At 42.7% G+C, this 21,178-nt stretch overlaps 1 protein-coding gene across 6 annotated transcripts in view; it reads right to left on the reverse strand.

Moving 5' to 3' along the window:
- The window catches only part of TLL2 (tolloid like 2), an 84,323-nt gene that overhangs the window by 14,267 nt on the left and 48,878 nt on the right, over positions 1-21,178 (reverse strand). For all 6 annotated transcript variants that reach the window (XM_090145089.1, XM_090145092.1, XM_090145091.1 and 3 more), the window contains 8 exons: positions 19,193-19,363; positions 17,461-17,578; positions 16,870-17,048; positions 16,532-16,637; positions 12,388-12,512; positions 5,711-5,826; positions 4,097-4,199; positions 670-786 (listed from right to left, as the gene is read on the reverse strand). In XM_090145089.1, the coding sequence (XP_090001215.1) occupies positions 670-786; positions 4,097-4,199; positions 5,711-5,826; positions 12,388-12,512; positions 16,532-16,637; positions 16,870-17,048; positions 17,461-17,578; positions 19,193-19,363 (1,035 nt within the window). The remainder of the gene's footprint in view (positions 1-669; positions 787-4,096; positions 4,200-5,710; positions 5,827-12,387; positions 12,513-16,531; positions 16,638-16,869; positions 17,049-17,460; positions 17,579-19,192; positions 19,364-21,178) is intronic.

Genomic DNA, 21,178 nt, shown 5'->3' on the forward strand with positions numbered 1-21,178 from the left:
TCAGTTACTGCAGTAACTATTTTTAAAAAGAGGCATTTGTATAATGTCCTCAGTTTAACCTTTAGCTAGCTCTGAAGTGGTCAGGCAATTGGACTTGCTGATTGCTGTAGGCCCCTTCTAAGTGAACTACTTTATGAGATTCACTAATGACATACTCCTCTAAAACTGTCTCAGTATCCCAGTGTCATGGAAGTTTCCAAAGTACCTGGATCTGCAGAAAATCTGCCATGCTAATTTCTAATATTCTGTAAGTAAAACACACAAGAAACCAAAGAGCAGCCTCTGCATTTAAGAAACAAGAAATACCTGCATTAAGCAATATAAAGACCTGCAACAGAACTTTGTTAAATTACTAGAAGCAACACCTGCTATACAGAGCACCACTGCTTGCAGAGGTGGGTTAGTGCAAACAGGACCCTGGCCTATGATTGGAAGCCACACATTGCTCTGTGCTGCCATCCTATTCCTCAAAAGAAATTATAATCCAGTTAGAAGAGCCATATCTTACCTGCTGGAACAGCCCACAGATTCTGCCAATCCCCATAAAAGCATGAGCAGGTGCTGTGTTTAACTAAATGGTGAAGCAGAAGTCCTACTGCTCCCATAAACCCTTGCACCCTGTTTTGACTGCTCCATGCAATGCAATACACTACTAGCTAAAGGCTGTACCTTCATAGACCACAAAGAAGCCTTTGCCCAGGATGTTACTGCTGCTCCGGAACTCGATCCACAGCCTGCTGTCCGTGGAGATTACTGGTTCAGGAATCTTGTCACCACAAAATCTACCTAGAAGGCAGGAAAAGAATGATCAAGATCTCCAGGCAGTACAGCCACTGGTAGCAGGCACCTATGGCTCCAGAAAGCAAAGACAGTCTGTGGTTAAAGGAGTAATGCTTGTATAAGACACCCTTTCACTCCTACCATTCATGTTTCTGAATTTCTGTCTCCTCCCCATTAATGTATATTCTCTTCAATTATTAAATTGATAAAGATTTCCTTCAGCTGGAAGCAGAATTCAGTTATTAAAGACACAACCTCTGTTGCCTCAGTAAATTCAAAGGGGTTCCTGTTTTGATTCACATGATTGGACAAATGAGCTGACAGAGGAGAACTATCCACCATCCTTTTGAAATGGGACATTAAGGAACTGTCCTTCCTACCTATCAAGCCTCAGAAATTCCTGTACAAGTCAAACGGAAGGTGAGATGTAACCATACTGGAAAGAGGACTTTGCAGATCCCCCACAGCACCAACAAAGCTCATCGCGTTGCTAGTGCTAGAAATCCCTTATCCTCTGATCTTATTCCTAGCCAAACCCCCTTCTGATTAAACCTTTGCAGTCATCCAGTCTCTTTCACTCAGTAGATTTGTGACCAAGTGCTCTTTTTGCTCCCTGGTATGCATCAGCATTGGTAAATACCTGAATCTTGCCAGCAATGGAGAATACTGGAATGGAGCAGCTGCAGAAGGCATCTACCAGAGCAGCCTGAACAACCTCAACAACCCTAAAACTGTTCTGGTGTTTCTCTACCTGTCCCAGACAGAGGCTCCTCAGGGTAACAGAGCAAACACTACACAGTGAGCACATGCTGCCAACATGGTTCTTTACTTCAGCTGACACCAGCAGGGCTTCATGCTAGAGGCACTGGCATCTCGTCCAACTGAATCCCCAGGGGAATTTGACAGAAGCAGAGAGCAGTTATTCAGAAATTCAGTCACAGCAGTGGTGACAGGGAACCTGATCCCGGCTTTGTGAAACCAGAGAATGGCTTCTTTGAACATCCTTGTCTGAGTGAAAACCTGGTTAATCACTTACTGACAAAAATAGTACCTTAGTTCCACATTAGCAGGCTGCATTAAGTGCTCCCTGCACTGAAGAAGGAAACAGATCGTTTGAGTCCTGTTTACTGGCAGACAGAGAAGGCTGCTGCTTTCCTACATACAAAGGGCAGAGTGGTTGACATGAATTCTGTGCATTAAAAGCCAAGAGGCCCCCTGTGTAGTCATCTGCCTACAATCAGATGGTTGTCACTTTTGGCTCTGCTTACCCTATCTTTACCACTTGGCAGCCTCAGAACGCCCACGGCCTTCAAGGATGTGAGAGTTCTGCCCCTGTGACAGGCAGTAAAGGGAAATAAGAATGCATGGAAAGTGAGTTGTGAACTTCAGTGGCAGTTTCATCACCAAATTTTTTCCCCTTGTAGAATCCCTTATTCAATTATTAGTCCAGATGCAAGCTGTATTTGGCAATTCTATCCTTAGCCCATGTGCCAAAGCTACCCAGCACTGTTTGGGCAGTGTGACACAGGCAAACGGCATAACAATTGTATCTCCTATCTCTGCTACCAGAAAGAATACTAACAAACAGCATCAGTGCTGCAAAACTCCTTCCTCTAGGGTCACTGAGCAACTGCCTCCTGGATTTAGACTTGCAGTTTGACAAGGGTGTCAAGGAGAGGAAACAGATGAGGAACTAGAATGAGCAAACTCCTCAGAGTGTGATAAAGGGCCCATTCATAAAATGTTATACATTTAAAGGCAAGGTTTTCACCCTGGGAAAATATGCAGTGCACATGTATTATTTTTTTTCCTCTGCAAGAAGTCCATGCTTTCACAATTCACACTAATCCCTCTCCCCGCCCCCTGCTGAATTGCCGTCTGTTTGCCTCTGCTGAGCTAATTTCATGGGCTCAGCCCCTTGCAGGAGCCTCTTCAACCAGTGTCTCATTCCAGATGGAAACACTCACAAGTCTACCTGCATGAAGGTGACAGGGAGGTGGCTTGGCTTCTGAAATACCTTCAAATTACTCAGCAGAAAAAAAAATAAGTAACAAGAGCTGAAATTACAGCTGCTGGAGCAGCAGTTACCTGAAGCATGTGTAACAGAAAACAATAATTGCTGCCAACCCCAAAACAGGCAGGAAGTAATAAAAACAGCTGCCAACTCCACACTGAAACACAGCCCCACAGAAACCTCTAGAGAGCAGTACAGTTCCAACCTAAGAACTTCATCCTGTGTTACAGCTGGAATGTCCCTTGAGCTAAGGTGAGCTTGGCACCTAAACTTCCATTGCCCCACTGACCTCACATTAGCCTAGATACATGCTGCAGCCCGGGCACCTCAGCTCTACTGGTGATGCAAGAAGCTGATTGATTTTTAACTTTCAGATAGAAGTAGGTGTTGGCAAGTAAAGACGGTCAGAAGACTGGGTCAGGATCTGAGCCAGTAGCAAAGCTGGTAAAAGCAGGTGAGAATTCTCGCTGCCCACTTATGTGGCAGACAACTTGCAGTTACGATAGCAAGACACAGAAATGAATACAGAGAGTACAAAGGGAGAGCTGCACTTTGAGATCTTCGGGAGCAATAGAGCCTTTGCAGAGTTTTATATTCTAGGCACTATCAGTAATCCTTGGGCTCAGAGACAAATTCCTCACTAGAATTATAGAGGCTTAAAGTACAGAGTGCTGTGTCCAGAACAGGCTACACGGAGAAGCTGTGGATGCTCCATCCCTGGCAGCATTCAAGGCTAGGTTGGCTGGGGCTATGTGCAACTTGATCCTGTAGAGGGTGTATTTACCCACTGCAGGGGTTGGAACTAGATGATCTTTAAGGTGCCCTCCAACTCAAACTATTCTATTATTCTCTGTTTTGTATTCTTAAGAAGAAATAAGGTCAGGAGCTTTGGACAGGAGCTGCAAGTCTTCTTCATTCTTACTGTCTGATAGTTCCATTTAAATCTTATGAAAAAGGCATCATAAAGCTCCAGAGACCACACTTCTAATCTCAGCCATGCCTTTCATTCATCTCCCTCTCTGCTGCAGTTCACAAGCTAGAAAAGGAAGGAATAAAGTCTTTGCTACTAGAGGACTAGAGCATTGATCATTTGGTGCAAATATAACGTGCTGACATATCTAACATTAATGGCCAGTGCTCTGCCTGGACACAGGTTACTTCCAGGTAAAGAAATTTTTTTTTCTTTTTTTTTTTATGGTGGTGGGATATTTTTTGTTCTCCTCCCAAAATAAGCTTTAAAAGCACAAAAAAAAAAAAAAAAAAAAAAAAAAAAAAAGCAATTAAGATGAAGCAGCTACTCACCTAGTAAGGGAGCCTTCCTCCAGTAGCCATCACGCACCTCCACATAATCATACCAACAAAGGCGGCTTTTAAATAGATCCATTGATGTGAAATTCAACATGATCTGAAAGGACAGGGCACATGCTTACCCTTGGAATGGGAGCTACTTTAAAATCAAGACCCTACAGTCTGTTTCATCTCTGCTACAGTGTTGCATAAGTGAGTATACATGAAAAAAAGTGGACAGCAGGTTAGATTTTCAAATTAATTTTCCTCAACAAAAAGGAAAGACTTCTCAAGGAGTCGTAATTATACCATACAGTACATGACAGAAGATGGCATTTTACTATCCATTTTGTTATTCACACAGTCACTGCTTCATAGTTAGTAAAATGCAACTAAAATCTTCTTAAAAAAAAAAGTTAAAAATGAAACACTTAGTTTTAATCAATGTGAATATTATAGAGACACATATTCCCCAAAAATAGAGATGCTTGGGATTTATTCCATTATACAAACGTCTCCAGTCAGCAGAAGTAGCTGTGTCTTACAAGTTTCCACATTCTGATACTGCCACTCATACATCGTGTTCAAAGGCTTTCCAGGGCAGATTTCAGCAAGAAAACGTTATCCCTTTAGCATTCTTCCCCTGTAGAAGGATTACATGCTTCATTCTGGACCAACGGAAGTCACTGGATGGATATTCTCGTGGCATTTTTTTGTCCTTGCAAGATTTAAGCCATTTAATAATTTATATATATTGTTTGCCACAAAAATTTTTCCAAGACCTGGACTGTTCTTGGTACCTCGCAAAACTCTCCCTGAAGCCAACATCAGGAGCTCAGTACAATATAGGACCAGGCCTGCAGATGACAGAACTGAGTCCAGGAGCAAGACAACTGCACTTTCTTTTGTTCTTCCAAGTCTCAGTCCTAAGTGTGTCTTCAGGGTGGTCCTCAGCAAAGCTGTTCTGCCAGGAAGCACCCAAGTCAGGCCATGTATTATTGCAGTCCAGTAAGACGTGAAAGACCTGAAGGGCTGGCATTATGGATTAATGACAGATTTTGTTTCCACGGGAAGATCAATAAAACAAAAGGAGCTGAAAAATGGACAGAGCAGCTGATTGATGCACAGCAGGCCTTGGTGTTTCAAGGCTGGGAGCAGGGTTCCCCTGACAGAGGCATTATGCCCACATGACAGGGACAGGCTACTGATGTCACTCAACTCCTCAGCTCCCTTTGGACTCCATCTTGCCGGTATATTTTATCCAACTCATCTAACCAGCACTTGGTTTGAAAGAACACTTCGTCAGCTATCAGCTCAATCTGAGCTAGCAGGTGGCAAGCTGAATAGCTGAGGAAACTGTCCAGGCAGAGTGTATCTGTGAAACGAGAGGAGGGATCAGGGATCAACTGACAGTCCAGACCTACAAGAGGATTCTATTCCAGTGTTACCTTTTGTCAGAGCCACTAATTCCTGACCCCATCTCTGGCAGGACAGATCCCATTCCTGCACTCCAGGCATGCAGAAGTCTGCAGGACAATCTTTTTGGCAACAGTCAACATTAGCAGCACAAGCAAAACTCACATAAGGGGAGTGAAGACCACACCTACACCTGGTCCACTTGTCACCTACCTTCTCTCCTGGGGTCACCGAGATTCTCCAGACACAGTGGGAATATGAGGGATAGCCACTTGGAAAGCCAGGGGCTGAGAAATTTCCTGTGCTGTCCTGCAGGGTTTCTCCACAAGCTGAGAGAGAAGAGGACAGGAGAAAAATCAGCCACAAGGAGCAGCTCTCTAAAGGATACTGAGCTCTAACAAAATGCGTGCCCATGGCTGCTCCGAGAAGGCTGGTAGCTCGTACTCTGAGAATGTTCATTCATGGTACTGCCACAAGGTCAGCTGCTACTTGAGGCCTCACCAGAAGGTGTGATGTGAAATGTTTTAGGATTCCTGGGACAGATTATCAGTGCAAGGACACAGAGGAAACTGCTTTTAAAGAGGCACACATCTTTCTTCATCTTCTTTCCACATGTCACTACTTTCAAAGTTTCAGTCCTACTGAGGAATATCTTATCCGTTAATAAAATAAAAAACATTAGTCCACCCCAATTTGCAATCCCATGACTGCTTCCAGCAAATCTGTTCACCCTTCTCAGTACTTCTACTTGAAGTTCTCCATAGTTACTCTTTAGTGTCTTAGGTTAGAACTTCGCAAAAAAAAGCAGGGCAAGTTCCACTGACACCACATCTTTGGCTGTCCAGCATCTACCCTGGTGTTACACTATGCAGGATAAAATATGAACACTACAGCTCATTCTGCTCTACACCTTCATGTTTATCTCCTGCTGTCATTGATGAAAAGTAGACACCAGTGTCACTTTTGGAAAGTAAACAGTTTGCAAACACTCCTTCAGGAAACTACCAAAATGTGGGAAAGCAGCAGCTACTGTAGTTCCTGTTCTGAGCCAGGAGGATCTTGCTGGAACAAGGAATGACCACGCATATGTCCAGAGAAGCTGACCAGCTATGTTGCAGAACTACACAAACCAAAAACTTATATTCTCATCCGTCAGAATACTCACTAGACACACGCAAATACCAGTCCCAAAGATAGGGGACCTTGGCTTGCCTGCAGTCAGGTTGTTTTTCTAATGTCATAACCCACTGGCTTATAAAGATCCCCTTGACCTGCAAATTGGTTTCCTCAGTGATGATAAGGCAGCTTCCAAAAATCCCTTGTTAAGCAGCAGTGCTTTGAAAGATCTGACAGAACTGAATATCTGGCTCCCTTTCTCATGGAAATGCCAGGGGATTCTCTGCCTTATACTATCACACACTCATTAATTTTTTTAGCCACGATCATATTAGATAGGCAGGTCGGAAGTTGAGGGTGAAAAGAGAGCAGTCCCATTCAAAAAGTTCTGTATCTTCTGAAAAGGAAAGGGAGTCATGTAGACCAGAACTTCTTAATTTCCCTGAAGTAATTTGACCCACAGTTTGACAGGTCAGACTTGATTAACAATAGGCAGGGACACAAAAAGGGATTTTTTTGCTCAACCAACCAGTTCCTACGGGTGCTCTGGAAGGTAGACCACTACTAGGGATAAGTTGAGGCAGCACTGTCTCTGGCAAATTGCAAATTGATTCCTGTCAAAAAAGACAAGTGTACTTAAAACTACTAGAAAGAAGCACCACTGGGGGTGGGGGGGAACCCACAAAAAAACAGACAGGAAAATACATGCATCTGCCCTGAAGAGATGAAGCAAACAAATGAGAGTTCAAAAACCTCCACGCTGTTCAGTTTTGAGCCCTGAGAACTCCCCTTACCATTATCCAGCCACAAAGAAGCACTGCATGGGAAGTTTTAATTTCAAAGTACTCTGCAGTAATAACTTATGCCTCCTCCAGACTCTCCCAGCATGGTTGGCAGGTGATGCCATCTCTATTTTTCAGGTGGGCAGAGCTGCTGGTGGTAAAAGATGCTGACTTGCACGCAGCACAGGAGAAGAAACCTGGACATTTCCAGAACACATACACACTTCTCCTTTTCACATCTTCCAGAGATTTATTGCCTTGTCTGTAGCACAGTCTGCTGGGATCTAATTCCTTCTCCCAGGATGCTCCTAGAACTCTCAACCAGGAAAAAGATGGTATCTCAAAAAAGCTGAATCCCACAGAATCACAGAAACACCAAGGTTGGAAAAGATCTATAAGATCATCCAGTCCAACTATCCACTTACCACCAATAGTTCTCACTAAACCATGTCCTTCAACACAGAATCCAAACGTTCCTTGAACACCTCCAGGGTCGGTGACTCCACCACCTCCCTGGGCAGCCCATTCCACTTTCAGAGAAGTAGTATTTCCTGAAGTCCAGACTAAATCTGCCCCGGCGCAGCTTGAAGCCATTCCCTCTAGTCCTATCACCAGTTACACGAGAGAAGAGACCGACCCTCAGCTCACTACACCTTCCCTTCAGTAGTTATAGAGAGCAATGAGGTCTCCCCTGAGCCTCCTCTTCTCCAGACTGAACAATCCCAGCTCCCTCAGCTGCTCCTCATAAGGCCTGTGCTCCAGACCCCTCACCAGCTTTGTTGCCCTTCTCTGCCCTGGTGCTCCAGGGTCACAATGTCTTTCTTACAGCGAAGGGCCCAAAACTGGACACAGCACATGAGATGTGGCCTCACCAGAGCTGAGCACAGGGGGACAATCACTGCCCTGTTCCTGCTGGCAACACTGTTTCTGATACAAGGCAGGATGCCACTGGCCTTCTTGGCCACCTGGACACACTGCTGGCTCATGTTCAGCCGAGCATCAATCAATACCCCCAGGTCCATTTCCTCTACACAGACTTCCAGCCACTCTGTAGGCATATCTATCATATCACCCCAGGCATATTTATTCTGCATGCAGCAAGCCACTCTTCATCTGATCCTCTGGTATTGCCACTGGGTCAGTACTGACTGGAGTGGCCACCAGCCTAGGATTGTTCTGGGAATGCCAACATCTGGCAAGATATGCCAGTCCAAAATTCACAAGGTATACACATGCTTTTTCTCCACTAAAAAAAAAGTCTAAACAAAGTTGTCCCCCATAAGATTATAAGGAAACTGCAAAATACACTATATTACCACAGTAGCATATGATAAAGAAGATACCACAGTCAGCTGAACCACAGTGAAGGTTTCTCAGCCCAGACTTAGTTCTCTTAAATGTAATTACACAGTAACTGACAAAAATGCGTAATAGTGTAATTATGGAGAAGGTGCTAACATATTTACTACCAAATACTACTCTGCTAAAACATCATGAAATGAGACCTTCCTAACTATCCTAACTAGCCTCAGAGACACTCCATGCGGGCTGGGAGAGGCTGGACTTCCAGAGCAGAGGAGGGCAATTGCCCACATGTGCAGAAGGGAGCAGAATACTAAGGAACAATGTACATGTAAGCATAGAATATAGTCTCTTGCAGTGGACATCAATAAGTAATATAAATTTACTCCTCTTAGTATCAAATAAACTGATGGGTCCAATAAGACTATAGTTCAGTGCTTCTGGGATCCAAGAAACCGAGGTGGTTTTCACATATGATGAAAAGTCTGTTGCACATCTAAGCTACTAGAAAGGAACAGAGGTGAAATCCAAAGTGGAAGAGGCAAATACATTAAAACTCCCTTGCAAATGAAGTAGAAAGACAGGCACTTTCCCTGCTCAAAAGCTTACTGACAAATCTTTTTGATACTGCACAGGGGATTGGACGGGATGACATAATACATGACCACGCTCAATGACATGCTTAACCATCCCTGTGCAGTTAGAAGAGCCACACAGATCTGTTTTCTTTAGCACCAGAACAGGCCATTTTAAAGTCTTCTGGAGTGAATACATTCATCCAATCCTCAACTGGGGTGTCATATCAAAACTAGCATTTACTGCTATTTCCTTTCAGAAATACCTTCAGTAATTTCCTCTGGTTTCACCTGGCTTGGCACAACCCAGCAGGTGTAAGCCTTGGGAAATGAAGAGCAATTTAACGCAGCAGGGTTTTAGAATGGAAAAGCTAAGACAGTCCTAATGATTTGGAGAGCCACATCTCTTTTAATAAATAACAGTCATTCTGGTTCATACAAGTGCACACTTCTAGCTCTTCTTACATCATTTCTAGTTCTTCTTGTGGGGGTTCTCAAACACTCCTACTAAATGGAAAACCTTCTGCCATTCAACTTCTGGATTATGAGGTCATGTTTCACCTAAAAATACTCAGTTTGGCTATTGAACAAAGTTTCCATGCCCAAAAATCTCAGCCAGATCCCGCAAAGACAACTGAAGTCCTTTGGGTTTTAACTCCTAAGCTTTGAGGAACTTTTTTCCAAGCTACAGATTCAAACTGCAGTAGCAGTGTCTATTTCATCAAAAATACTGTACCATGTATCTTCAAAAGCAATTTGTTTATAAATCATTCCAAATAAAGCAATAGACATTTGAAGAAAATTGGTTTAAAGGGCTTAAAGCTCCAATCATTATTCTGTCAAGTATTTTCTGAACTGAATTTTCTGAAATGAAGCAATAACCTTTGGTAAGTTTTGGGGGGGGGAGTGGGAGGGAAAGAAGAGTATAAATGTTTTATTTTGCAAGCAGAAAACTCGAGACTCAGACGGGTCCTCATTTAAAAAAAAAAAAAAAAAAGTTGCTTTGTAGCTTTTAGTTTGACTTTAACCTCAGGCCAAAAGTAGCTTTCAGTTTGCCTCAGGAAATCTGAGCTGGAAGAACTGACTACAGATTAAGTGTGAAACCTGATTTGATTAAATCTGACTCAGTCAAAGAGTGACTGGAAGACTGTGTAGGAAATGGACCTGTGGGTGTTGGTCAATGTTCAGCTGAACGTGAGGCAGCAGAGTGCACAAGTTGCCAAGAAGGCCAGTGGCACCTGGCATGTATCAGAAATAGTGTAGCTAGCAGGAGCAAGGCAGTGAGCATCCCCATGTACCCAGCACTGTTGAGGCTGCACCTTGAGTGTCTGGTTTTGGGCTCCCCACTGCAAGAAAGGCATTGAGGCTCTGCAGTGTGTCCAGAGAAGGGCAACAGAGTTGGTGAGATGTCTGGAGCACAAGTCTTATGAGTTGAAAGAAATGGGATTGTTTAGTCTGAAGAAGAGGAAGCTCTGGGGAGACATTATTGCTCTCTACAACTCCCTGACAAGAAGTTGTGGTGAGGTGAGGATTGGCCTTTTCTCCAATAGTGATAGGACTACAGGAAATGGCTTTAAGTTGGGCCAGGGGAGGTTCAGGTTGGATATTAGGAAAAATTTCTTCTCTGAAAGAGTAGTCAGGCAGTGGAATGGGCTGCCTAGTGAGGTGACTGAATCACCATCCCTGTAGGTGTTCAAGAAGAGTTTTGATATGATACTAAGGGACATGGTTTAGTGAGGAAATATGGATGGTAGATGGACAGTTGGACTACATGATCTTGGAGGTCTTTTCCAAACTTGATGTTTCTATGATCCTAAGACGTGCCTCTGTATATTGGTAAAACCTTGCTCTCCTACCTATCACCTTCTCCCCTCTCCCTAATATATGTTTACTCCACATAGATTAATCTTTTGTTCTGCTTAGCATACACTGATTTAGAAAATATTTATGTGGCTTCACTTTGTCATAAACATGGTGGCCAAACTCCTGGGCAATGTTTGCAAAAGTCTTTTTTTCCTTCCCTACATTATTACAAATGTTAGAGTCATACTGCAAAACTAGGGCAAATCTATTATCAAGTATCTTCTCATGGATGTTCCACTACCAGCAGAAACTCAGTGCTTTCTACATTTACTCCCTCCTAGCATCACACTTTCCATGCTTTCTTCATTTTCAGTTGCTGCAATCCTTGACGCAGGTGCTAGACAGGTGTGATAATTCCTCAAATCCTTTGTTTATATCTTCATACTCTGCACATCCTTAAGTCTGGCTGACTTCTCTGAAATCTAGTTTTCTTTTTTTAATCTATTCATCCATAACTGTTGCATAAATGTCTTCTGTCTATCATCTCCAGTTTAAAAGGATCCTTCTATTCTCATGGATAAATTTTGCTAATCTTTGCAGACTCTGGATAAAGCAAGACTCAGACTACCAGTCTTCAGTAGTCAGATATAATTAGATAGGTTGTCTACCAAAGCTCTTCTGAGTCTACTACCTCTTTTGCAGCAGAAAGAGGGATACAGTCTTTCTTTGAGCAGCCCAAAGCAACCACTTGCAGCAACTAGACTTGCATCTTTGAGCTTCCACGTCATACCCAAAGCATTAGTGCAACACACCATAATCATTTAAGGTTTCAATAAAGCTCTCCCTTGGGAGAGCACCTGTATAGAAAGACAGAATTTTGAGGGTTGGTGTGCGGAGACCTAAGTCTATCAGAAAATCCTTTGCCATTTTGCTAACTCCTGCTTACCAGCTGTCTGTGGTCTTACATATCAATTTCATTTTCTACAAACAGAGCCTATACCCTTAATTCTAGACAGTAAATTTATAAGAAAACACAAGCAAAATGCTAATACTACAGCTACCCTACACTTCTCTTACAAAGTTTCAGTAGAGAACACTGGAGAAAACTAAAGCCCTAACCAAACAAGAATACAAGCAAAATACCAACAAGAGACATATTAAACAAGTGCAGTTCTTCCACACCTTTGGCTTAAAGCTTTTGATGGCCTACAATTCCTGAGTCTTTTCACCAAAGATGCTCTTGATTTTCATTGCTTTCCAGATAAACTGTGTCTACACTAAAGTTGTAGCCCTTCCCGCAAGCCATATTTACCTGGGCACTTGTACAGCTTCCTTGCCTGAGCAATGTCTCCCTGACTCAGGCGAACACGCTGACCAATAGTTGGCCGGACTCCATTGTCATCACGACGAGGAAGGATGGTGTCGAGAAAAACCCCTCTAAAGGGAAGAGCAGAGAGACAAAGAGCAGTGAAGTAGGGAAAGTGACATGATGAACACAAAGCCATCCTTGTAGGTCTTCCTTGAGCACATACCCCATGCTAACAAGTAAGAGTAAGGCAGATTATGATAAACATATGTCTTGAGGTGGTCATACAGCAGATAGCTTCCAAACATACAGGCAGATCTTGCAAGCCTTGCAAAGCAAATCTTTGATATATCAGGATTGCCACTGATTGCTGTTTCAGAATGGACAAATTTATTGCCATGAATGAGAACAAATATTCATGCAGAAGGTTCATGGCACATCTGACAGCCTGACTAAGAAGTGCAGACTGGACACTTATGAGCAGAGGGAAAGGAAGTTTGTTTGGTAGCAGGTGAGGCTGAACTGGCAACGGCTGTGGTTGCTACAGACAGGAAATAGATCAAGTGCTCTACTTCTGTTCTGCATGAGTTGCCAGACTAATAACTCCATTTGTCTCTGCCTTTTTTCCCCTTGCTTCGCACTCAGGAGCTGTCTACTGCACTTCTGATCTCAGTCCAATAAAGGATTTAAGTTCAGACCTCACTTCCATCAAAATGCAAAGTAAGTGCACACAAACAAGAGCTTGCACGCAACAGACATCATTAAAACTGCACAGCTAACGTGAGAGGGAATAATCAGAAAATGGAATGCCAGGTTGGTAAAAAAATCTAAGCTCTAGTAGTCAGGCTGTCCAGTCCATAGGAACCATTTCACTGCACTCCTAAATGCCTAACAACCCTGACAGTGCCTATGCTAACAGAGATTTTGAAGCTTTGGTATTGATTCCATGAGGCAGACTTCTTCCTGACAGAAAGGATACTGTTGTCCATAGAGCCCAGTGAGACAGTAATGGCAGTAATTTTAGTGCTGTAAGTCCTGATACAAGAGTCTTCAAAGTGTGAGTTAAGATCTAACTAGACAAGCAATTTGGTTCATTGGGCTGCTCAGCTGAGTGAGAGCCTTGGGAAAATAAAGTTTGTGAGAATTTTTGCTTTAATTTTAAATAAATACTGTAAGTGGACTTTTTGGATCACAGCTGTCCAAAGCTGTTGTCAGTCTTGAACAGAAAATGCCATTAAACACTTTATGGATAAACGTATTTTGTAAATATGCAAATTGACAGAAGAAATAGGAGGGAAAGAATTTAATCTACTTTAAAATAAATAGAGTCATGGAAGGGGCTTTTTTCCAGTAGTAAGAAAATTCCTGATCTACACTATAAAGCAGTACTCACAAACTCTGAAGTACATCAAATTTTGATTGACAAATTCAGTCTTGCATTCTAAATGCCAGCTGCATGCTTCAGTCTATTTATTTATCAAAAATAAATCTGCCAATTCCAAGAGCAACAAGAACACAGAGACAGGTTGGTTTGCTCATGTTACATATTCAAGCCTCCTCGGGAGTTCAGAGAAGAACTTCACATTTGGCAGGGATGTACTTCTGAGGCAAGTGAAATGCTTCCTGCTGATTTCCAGGCTCAATCAGGGAAGACTGACAAAATGTAAGAGGAACAACCACCTGCACAGGTAAACCTTTGATTCTTTTGACTATTATGCCCCTCACAACTGCATATACACAACCTCCAGCCTCCCAGTCACTGTATACATCTAGGATATTGCTCACACAATGCAAACAACTCAATTTCAAATTACCTTGTGATTGATAATTATCTGCCAAATATTTTTTTCTGGATGGCTGTAACCTGGGCTGGGGCAACAAGATATCAGGTTTTATAGTTTCCACCAACTGAATCGTCAACTCCCTAAACAAGCATTACTGCCAAACGTGACTCCAAATTAGGAGGCACTAAATATAGTTTTTATCATTTCACAAACAAAGAACTGATAACAAGAGAGAATCTTTCTGGCCTAGACCACATAGGTCTTTGAATGGAAAACTATAAGTTACTCCTGCAGCAATTCTCAATAGTGCCACTGAAAGCAACTTCTACTGGTAGGGATCATCATATCCCAGAATAACTGTACCTAAACTTCATGTCCACGACAGAAAGAATAAAAACATCCTAGGATTTGGGGCAGTATTTAACAATGTCAAATACCATATGATTTGTTATCAGTGTTCACCAGAACTTATCAGCAACAAGGTTGTGCTGACTGCAGTGTAAGAGCTGCTTCAGTGAGTCACAGATTCAGCTTTAGAGCTTCTCGTGCCATATGATTCACAATTCCGTCACCTGGTCCTCATCACATGCTGTTCTCCACCAGCAGAGAACTTATACCATCTTTTTTCCCCATGTGAACTTTATGTAGCCTGCTGAACTATTCACACACCTGCTACAGTCCTTTCCTTAGAAGTGTCATAGAGAGACTGTCTCCCATATCTAGCCATTAGCCATAACGAACTGTACTGGAACTTAGTATCTTCATGGGTCATATGTCTTTGTTAGCTGCAATTGGCCAGCACCTGCAAAACTCAGTAAGGTGAAGAGACATGCACACGTTCACAAATCTGTATCCATGCTCATTGGTCAGAGTAAGCACAATTTGCCTGGGGCAGTAGATCTCAAGACAGGTTTTTGGTTAAGTAAAAGCCTGTTCCCAGCACTGCCTATTTACTCTGAAAGCACAATCAGCCCACAGATGCACTTAGTGCTCAGTTCAATTACTGCACAAAGACTGCTACTGGGGTGAGGATGGGTCACAGAGACAAAAGACTTAAAGAAAACAGACTTAAAAATCCTATTAAGCATCAATTTAAATTTAGAAGGACTCTTGCCATTTGTATCCCTTTTTGGCCAGCAGTGTTCTGAAGGACCCTGGTTTTCAAGAGAGACAGACTCAAAGGCATCCACAATATAAATGGCAGTAATAACTTAATCCTGCTTTTGTGCAAGACAGTTCCATCTATTTAGAGTCCAGCAAATGCTGGGGCAGTCCAGCAGATGCCTCAAGGGAAATATAATCATTTGCTTTGGGTATCTGATCCAAAGAAATCTCTGAAGGCAGCAATACATCTTTGCCCAATCACCATCTCTCCCTGCCATAACAAGCAGTACTTCAGCAAGTTTGATATTTTCTCATGCTTGATGCAAAGTTTCAGAAACAAAAGCAAAAAACATTAGGCTTAGCACTGCCATACAACTGGCAAATAAGAAGATTTTAAAGGCCCCAAAGATGCATTTAATATTAGCAAAAAAAATTATTCAGAGTAAATATTTGCGCTCTGCTTCTCATCTCCTTTATTTGAGGTATGTAGGGAAGAAAGCTTCTATTTTATTTATTGAAAAACCTTCAAATAATGTAGCAAAATAGAGCTGGTCATCTAGTAGTTCTTACTGCAAATTCAGGGCATAAATTTACGTTCATTTCCCCCTCTCTATACGCATCTTCCTGAGCCCTCTACTCAGAAAACGAGCTCCATCTGGATAGAAGAGATAGGAGTCGAGGGCAAACAGCCCACACAGAAATTAGCCAATCAGTTGAGACAGGAACAGAATTGAAAAATTCTCCATGAGGAACCTAACAACACAGAATCACAAGCCTGAAAAGGCCATGATCGAGAGCACATACACAAACAGTTAAAAAATTAAAAACAAAACATGTAATTAAAAATAATGGCCTGACGCCAATTCCTTGGCAAAGTTGCTGAGGACTCAGAAGGCAATATTGCAACTCCAAACTACGAGCTGTACCACTACCAAAATTCTAAGCTGATTTTAGCTTTATCCCCCTGCAGGAGGGCAGATTTACACACACGTTGGCTGTGGAGGTTCTAAGACATACTGGTACAGCTTTAAATAGTCTCTGAGATCATCAGTAGAAGTTGAATATAGTAGGCAGGGGAATACAGTAGACCACCATACCTCTCTTAAGCACTTTTCTTTTTCAAATGTTTTCAGAGCTTGCTGCAACCAATACATATCTCTGTAATAGATCACAGATTTCATCCTAGGCTCTACGTATCCCACACAGCTAATGACAACTGCTAAGAGTTATCTGTCTAAAGGCAGATAATCTACAATTCTCACCTGGAGAATGTGTTTCTAGCATAGTGCATGATGCTGTCAAAGTCATAGGTCTCTCCAAGTGAGTTTACTTCCCCAGCTTCCATCTTTAAAAAGTTGTACTCCTGACCTGTGATGTTAAACAAAGGGAAAAAAACAAATTAAAGGAATATCCCCCTACAACCCAACAACTCTGGCTGGATGCCCCAAATCTCTATTCATTCAACTATTTTTACCCTTATTCTAGGCAAAGTCTAGAAATATTTCTTCTCCATCCCATCTCACAGACAGTAGAGTTTTGCACAAGCCCAGTAAGGAAGATTGCCATCCATCCAAAAGCCAGGTGGAATAACCTGAAGTACCTTGCTGTATATTCTCTCTGATGATTGTGACATGCTGGTCTCTGTCTGGCCGTGTGTGCTCATGCCAGAAACCCACCACATGACCTAGCTCATGAGCCACAATACCAAACTTGTCACAGTTCTTTCCAATGGATATGGCCTGAGGGCCTCCTCCTCGGCGACCCACATATGAACAGCATCTGGAAAAGAGAAGCCATAAACCCAACCAGTTCGTCAGCAAATTAGGAAAGTCTGAGACAGGTACAAGCTACCTGCTTCATACACTATATGCATTTATACGTGTAACCATTTGAGTGTGTGTATAAATGTTTCGATATACATCTACATACACATAACTACATATGTAAGTTTGTACATAAGTGTATATATACACACACACACAGGTGTATATGTAGAAAAAATATAAATAACCACACGTCTCTAAAAATGCATGCTTACACTTAAGTGTTATCCTAGGAAAAAGATCTGAAACAGAAAGATACCCCCAAGTGGCTGTTGTTATATTCTGGCCAGAGCTAGACTTACAAAGCTGTTTTAATGAAAGAGATGCCTGCAACTTTGATGGCTGCAGACACCGTACATCTCACTTACCCACACGTTCTGTAGGTGAACACAATGAAACTCTCTTCATCAGTTCTCTCCACAAACGTTACACAAGTGTGCTTCTCCCAGTGTCTCATAGCTTGCTTAAATATAGCTCTTTGGGTTCCTGAAAAAGAAATCCAAGAACAGCAAACAGTGAAAGCCTGACTTTCAAGAACATGACTTTATAAGGACAGTCAGTCTTTCCAATAGTCAATTCTGTACCTGTGGATACCTATAAAAATCTGGGACAATCTTCCTACTGTAGAGCTAACTTACTGTATTATACTTTTATCTTCCTATATTTGATGAATTAATAGCTCTAATTAAAACAGATAGCAAACCTGGTTAAGTACAGCAATGCTTCTTTCTGCATATAATAAATGGCCCTCATTGGGTAAATGTTTTTCTAGCACTGCAGTTTGGTGCTCTGATCTGTGTACTAGCTATTCAGTGGCATGCCAGATTTGCTCACATGTTGCAACACAGTGACCACGCAGATTTCAAAGCCCAAGAATCTCACATAAATGCTCCACAAAACTAAGGTGGAACTACTGCCAGATGCTTTATCTTTAAAATTAGTAACAAAAAGAATATTGGAGCTAGAAGCACAAGTCTTACAGATACAAATGGAAGTACAGAGATACACTGCTGGTCTGTACTTGAATTCAGGAACAGCTCAGGACTTTATTAGAGAGACACTTGGGAAGTAGGGTATTACACCTTGCTCATACTAGCAAGAAGATAGGTGACAGCACTTTACCTCCCCCAGGACATGGGATACCTGCAGCGGTCACTCAGCTGCATTGAGAACGGTCATACAGTCAGCTAGAAAGTGGTGCTCCAGAACAGAACATGTAGCTTTTATGTACACAGGGCTACAGAGTAAGCTGCCACTCTCAAGAAGGACTGAAGAAGGGCAGAAGGTCAGAAGTACATAAAAAAGACGCAAGGAATAGACAGGTTCCAAGAGGATATTAAACTAAGGCAAAGCACCAAGCTGAATATAAAACAGAGCTGCACTATTACGAGAGCTGCTTCTTACAGTCACCCAAACAGAAGGATGGCATTACGTACTCTGTGTGGTTATAGCAGTGGCACACACACAACATAGAGAAGACTCTCTCAGACTCTGAAGGATGTGGGCAGCTGTTCTGTCTCATGAAAAATGCATGAGACACCTGCAGGCTCTGCAATATCCTGCTAGGGTGCATGAACCCCTCCTTTAGTATGAGGAGAAGGAGAACAGACTCTTCCACTAAGGCTCCACAGACTCCTGGCAGCAGTTTAGGTGCAAGTATGGGAAAGGGTCTCAGTTAACTTGTTAAACAGGTCATGAGGATTGCCCTAAGCTGGCAGGAGGAGGAGGACCAAGGAAGCAAAACCACACTGTACAGAAGTGGTTATCAAACTGCCCTGCTCTTCCAACTGCAGAGAAGGTCCCTTTCTGGAAACACAGGATGAGACTGCAGTTTACAGATGTTAGTCCCTGAAGAAATCAAGAAAGCAGCCAAGTCATTCAGTGTTTTCTTGAATTCCAAACAAAGAATCATCTCTCCATACACTTTAGTCTCAGGCTACTATGGTACACAATTCCTTGCACAACCCCATTGCCCACCACCATGTCTCTGGAAAAAAGCTCTCAAAGACCCAAGATGTTTGTGAGAAAACTGCTCCAGAGATCTCCCGCACATTTTGAGACACCCCAGAGCAAACAGGGAGCAATATTTTCACTACTGACCAGTAAAATTTCCTCCGATCACATAGGGGATGACTCCCCCTGGCCAGATCCTCTCAGCCCTGGATGTGGTTGCTCTGCGCACTCTGGGAGAGGAGCGTGCATCCATCCCAGACTCATCTTTATATTCCTTCTTCTTCAGGCTTCTCACAAGTGTTGTGTTCTGCTTGCCGTCTGCAAGACAGAGTGGCAACACTGTTTAAATCCTCTTTAGTTCCAGGTACAGCCCTCAGGTATACACCCTAGAGCTTCAGAAAACAGAAAAACAGAAAAGGCAAGATGTTAATCCAAGCCAGAAGCCATAGCCAGATTTGCCAGTGATTTGTTTGGAACTTGGAAACAGTCTCTGAAAACCTAGCCCTTCTTTTTGTACAGAATCACTGCACATTACACAAATATACTTTCTCAGAAATGTGTGAAGGGACACCCCTGCTGTATCCAGCACCTCGCTGTACCAAATAGCAGCTTCAGAGACAAGAACACAGCATTTCTTTTAAGAGTAGCATAAGGATGGATGTCAAACAAATCCAAATGTTTCTGCATTTTCTCAATGTGCTGCACCCATTCAGATCTGCAGTGAAAGGCTTATCCTGGCAGGGCTAGCTTTACGATGGTAATAATAACACAGTGAGGAGGCCTTTGAAAAAGAGGATGGGCCACTTTCACTGAAACCTACACTTAAGGATAAAAGGTATTACATGTAATTTTTTGTTTTCACATGCCAGATATCAAATGATATGGAAAAACATACGGATCACACAGTGCTGGAGAAGGGATGTTTGGGGCTGACAAACTGGTATGTTCTAATCTCTACTGACCACATAACCAGAGATTGAATGAAGATTCATTCAGGCTTCCAGGCAGTCCCTGTACCTTGCCTTGTGTCTATGTTGCTGCCATGTGCTTGGGTAGCAGTTGCCTACAAGATTTGCACTTTTGATACGGTGTGGGCCCGACACCGGAGAAAACTCCTTTCACTCTGTGTAGTTCTGGCTGTTCACCTCATGTTTGCTATGGGAGAGCCTAAATTTCAAAACAGCTTATTCTACCTTTTTTTCTTTTAAACTACCATCTTTAAGGATTTGATAAGCTGTGCTTCTTACATGTTCTTCACCAGTGTATCACCAAGCTGTCCCATCAAATGAACTTGGGCAAGGAAATAAGAGTACAGGTGTTCCTACAGTGGCAGAGAGCACTGGCCTAAAGAGTCATATCAACAGGAACTCCTTTCTCAGTTGAAAAAGCAACAGTGCTGGCAGTGGCTCCTTCGTGCTGGCAAGCCCTTCTGAAGCTCCAGGAGGAATGAGCTGAGCTGCAGTTGTGGTATTTTGTATGGAAGTCAACAAGACCGGCTACAACTTTGATTCTCAAGTTAGGGACATGGGTTGCAGGGTTATAAAAAACAAGTCCCACTGAACTCTTTGTCCTGCATTTAGATGTGCTGCTGAGAGCCTCTTCTCCCATTCATCCCTTCAGCAGAAACATGGGCAAGTAAACCATTACTGTTTTGATCCCTCAACCTTAATAATAGAAAGGAAATTAAGGTAGTACAGAGAGAAGGAAGTAATGAACTTCAAACCCTTCCTCCTGCCTCATACAGGTCTGCCCATCCCACTGGAGGTCATACCCTCAGCTGAGGGATAAAGCAATAACTTGCCTTTCGTTCCATTTATCTCCAGAGCACCTTCCCCAAGCATGCTAGCTGCACTCTTTCAGAAATTTTTCTATGCCCAAACCAGCTGCTAGACCCTTCAAGGTAGATGTTGTAATGTTGAGGGAGGATAATGGAATAAGAACTGTCCTCCCCCCTTCTTCACACTCACCTATCCCACAGAGGTACTGCTGGGTCATTTAAAAGGCCACAGCTGGAAGAAGGAAAAGGGTCTTGAGAGAGAAATGGTCTTATAGACAGAAACTCCCAGTCAGAAACTGCTCCTCAAGCTGCCACAGATCCCTGTGAATTTGCACACTGACAACTCCTACCAGCAA

This window comes from Phasianus colchicus, chromosome 8, assembly GCF_987193195.1.
Source record: "Phasianus colchicus chromosome 8, bPhaCol1.hap1.1, whole genome shotgun sequence".
Classification (NCBI taxonomy): domain Eukaryota; kingdom Metazoa; phylum Chordata; class Aves; order Galliformes; family Phasianidae; genus Phasianus; species Phasianus colchicus.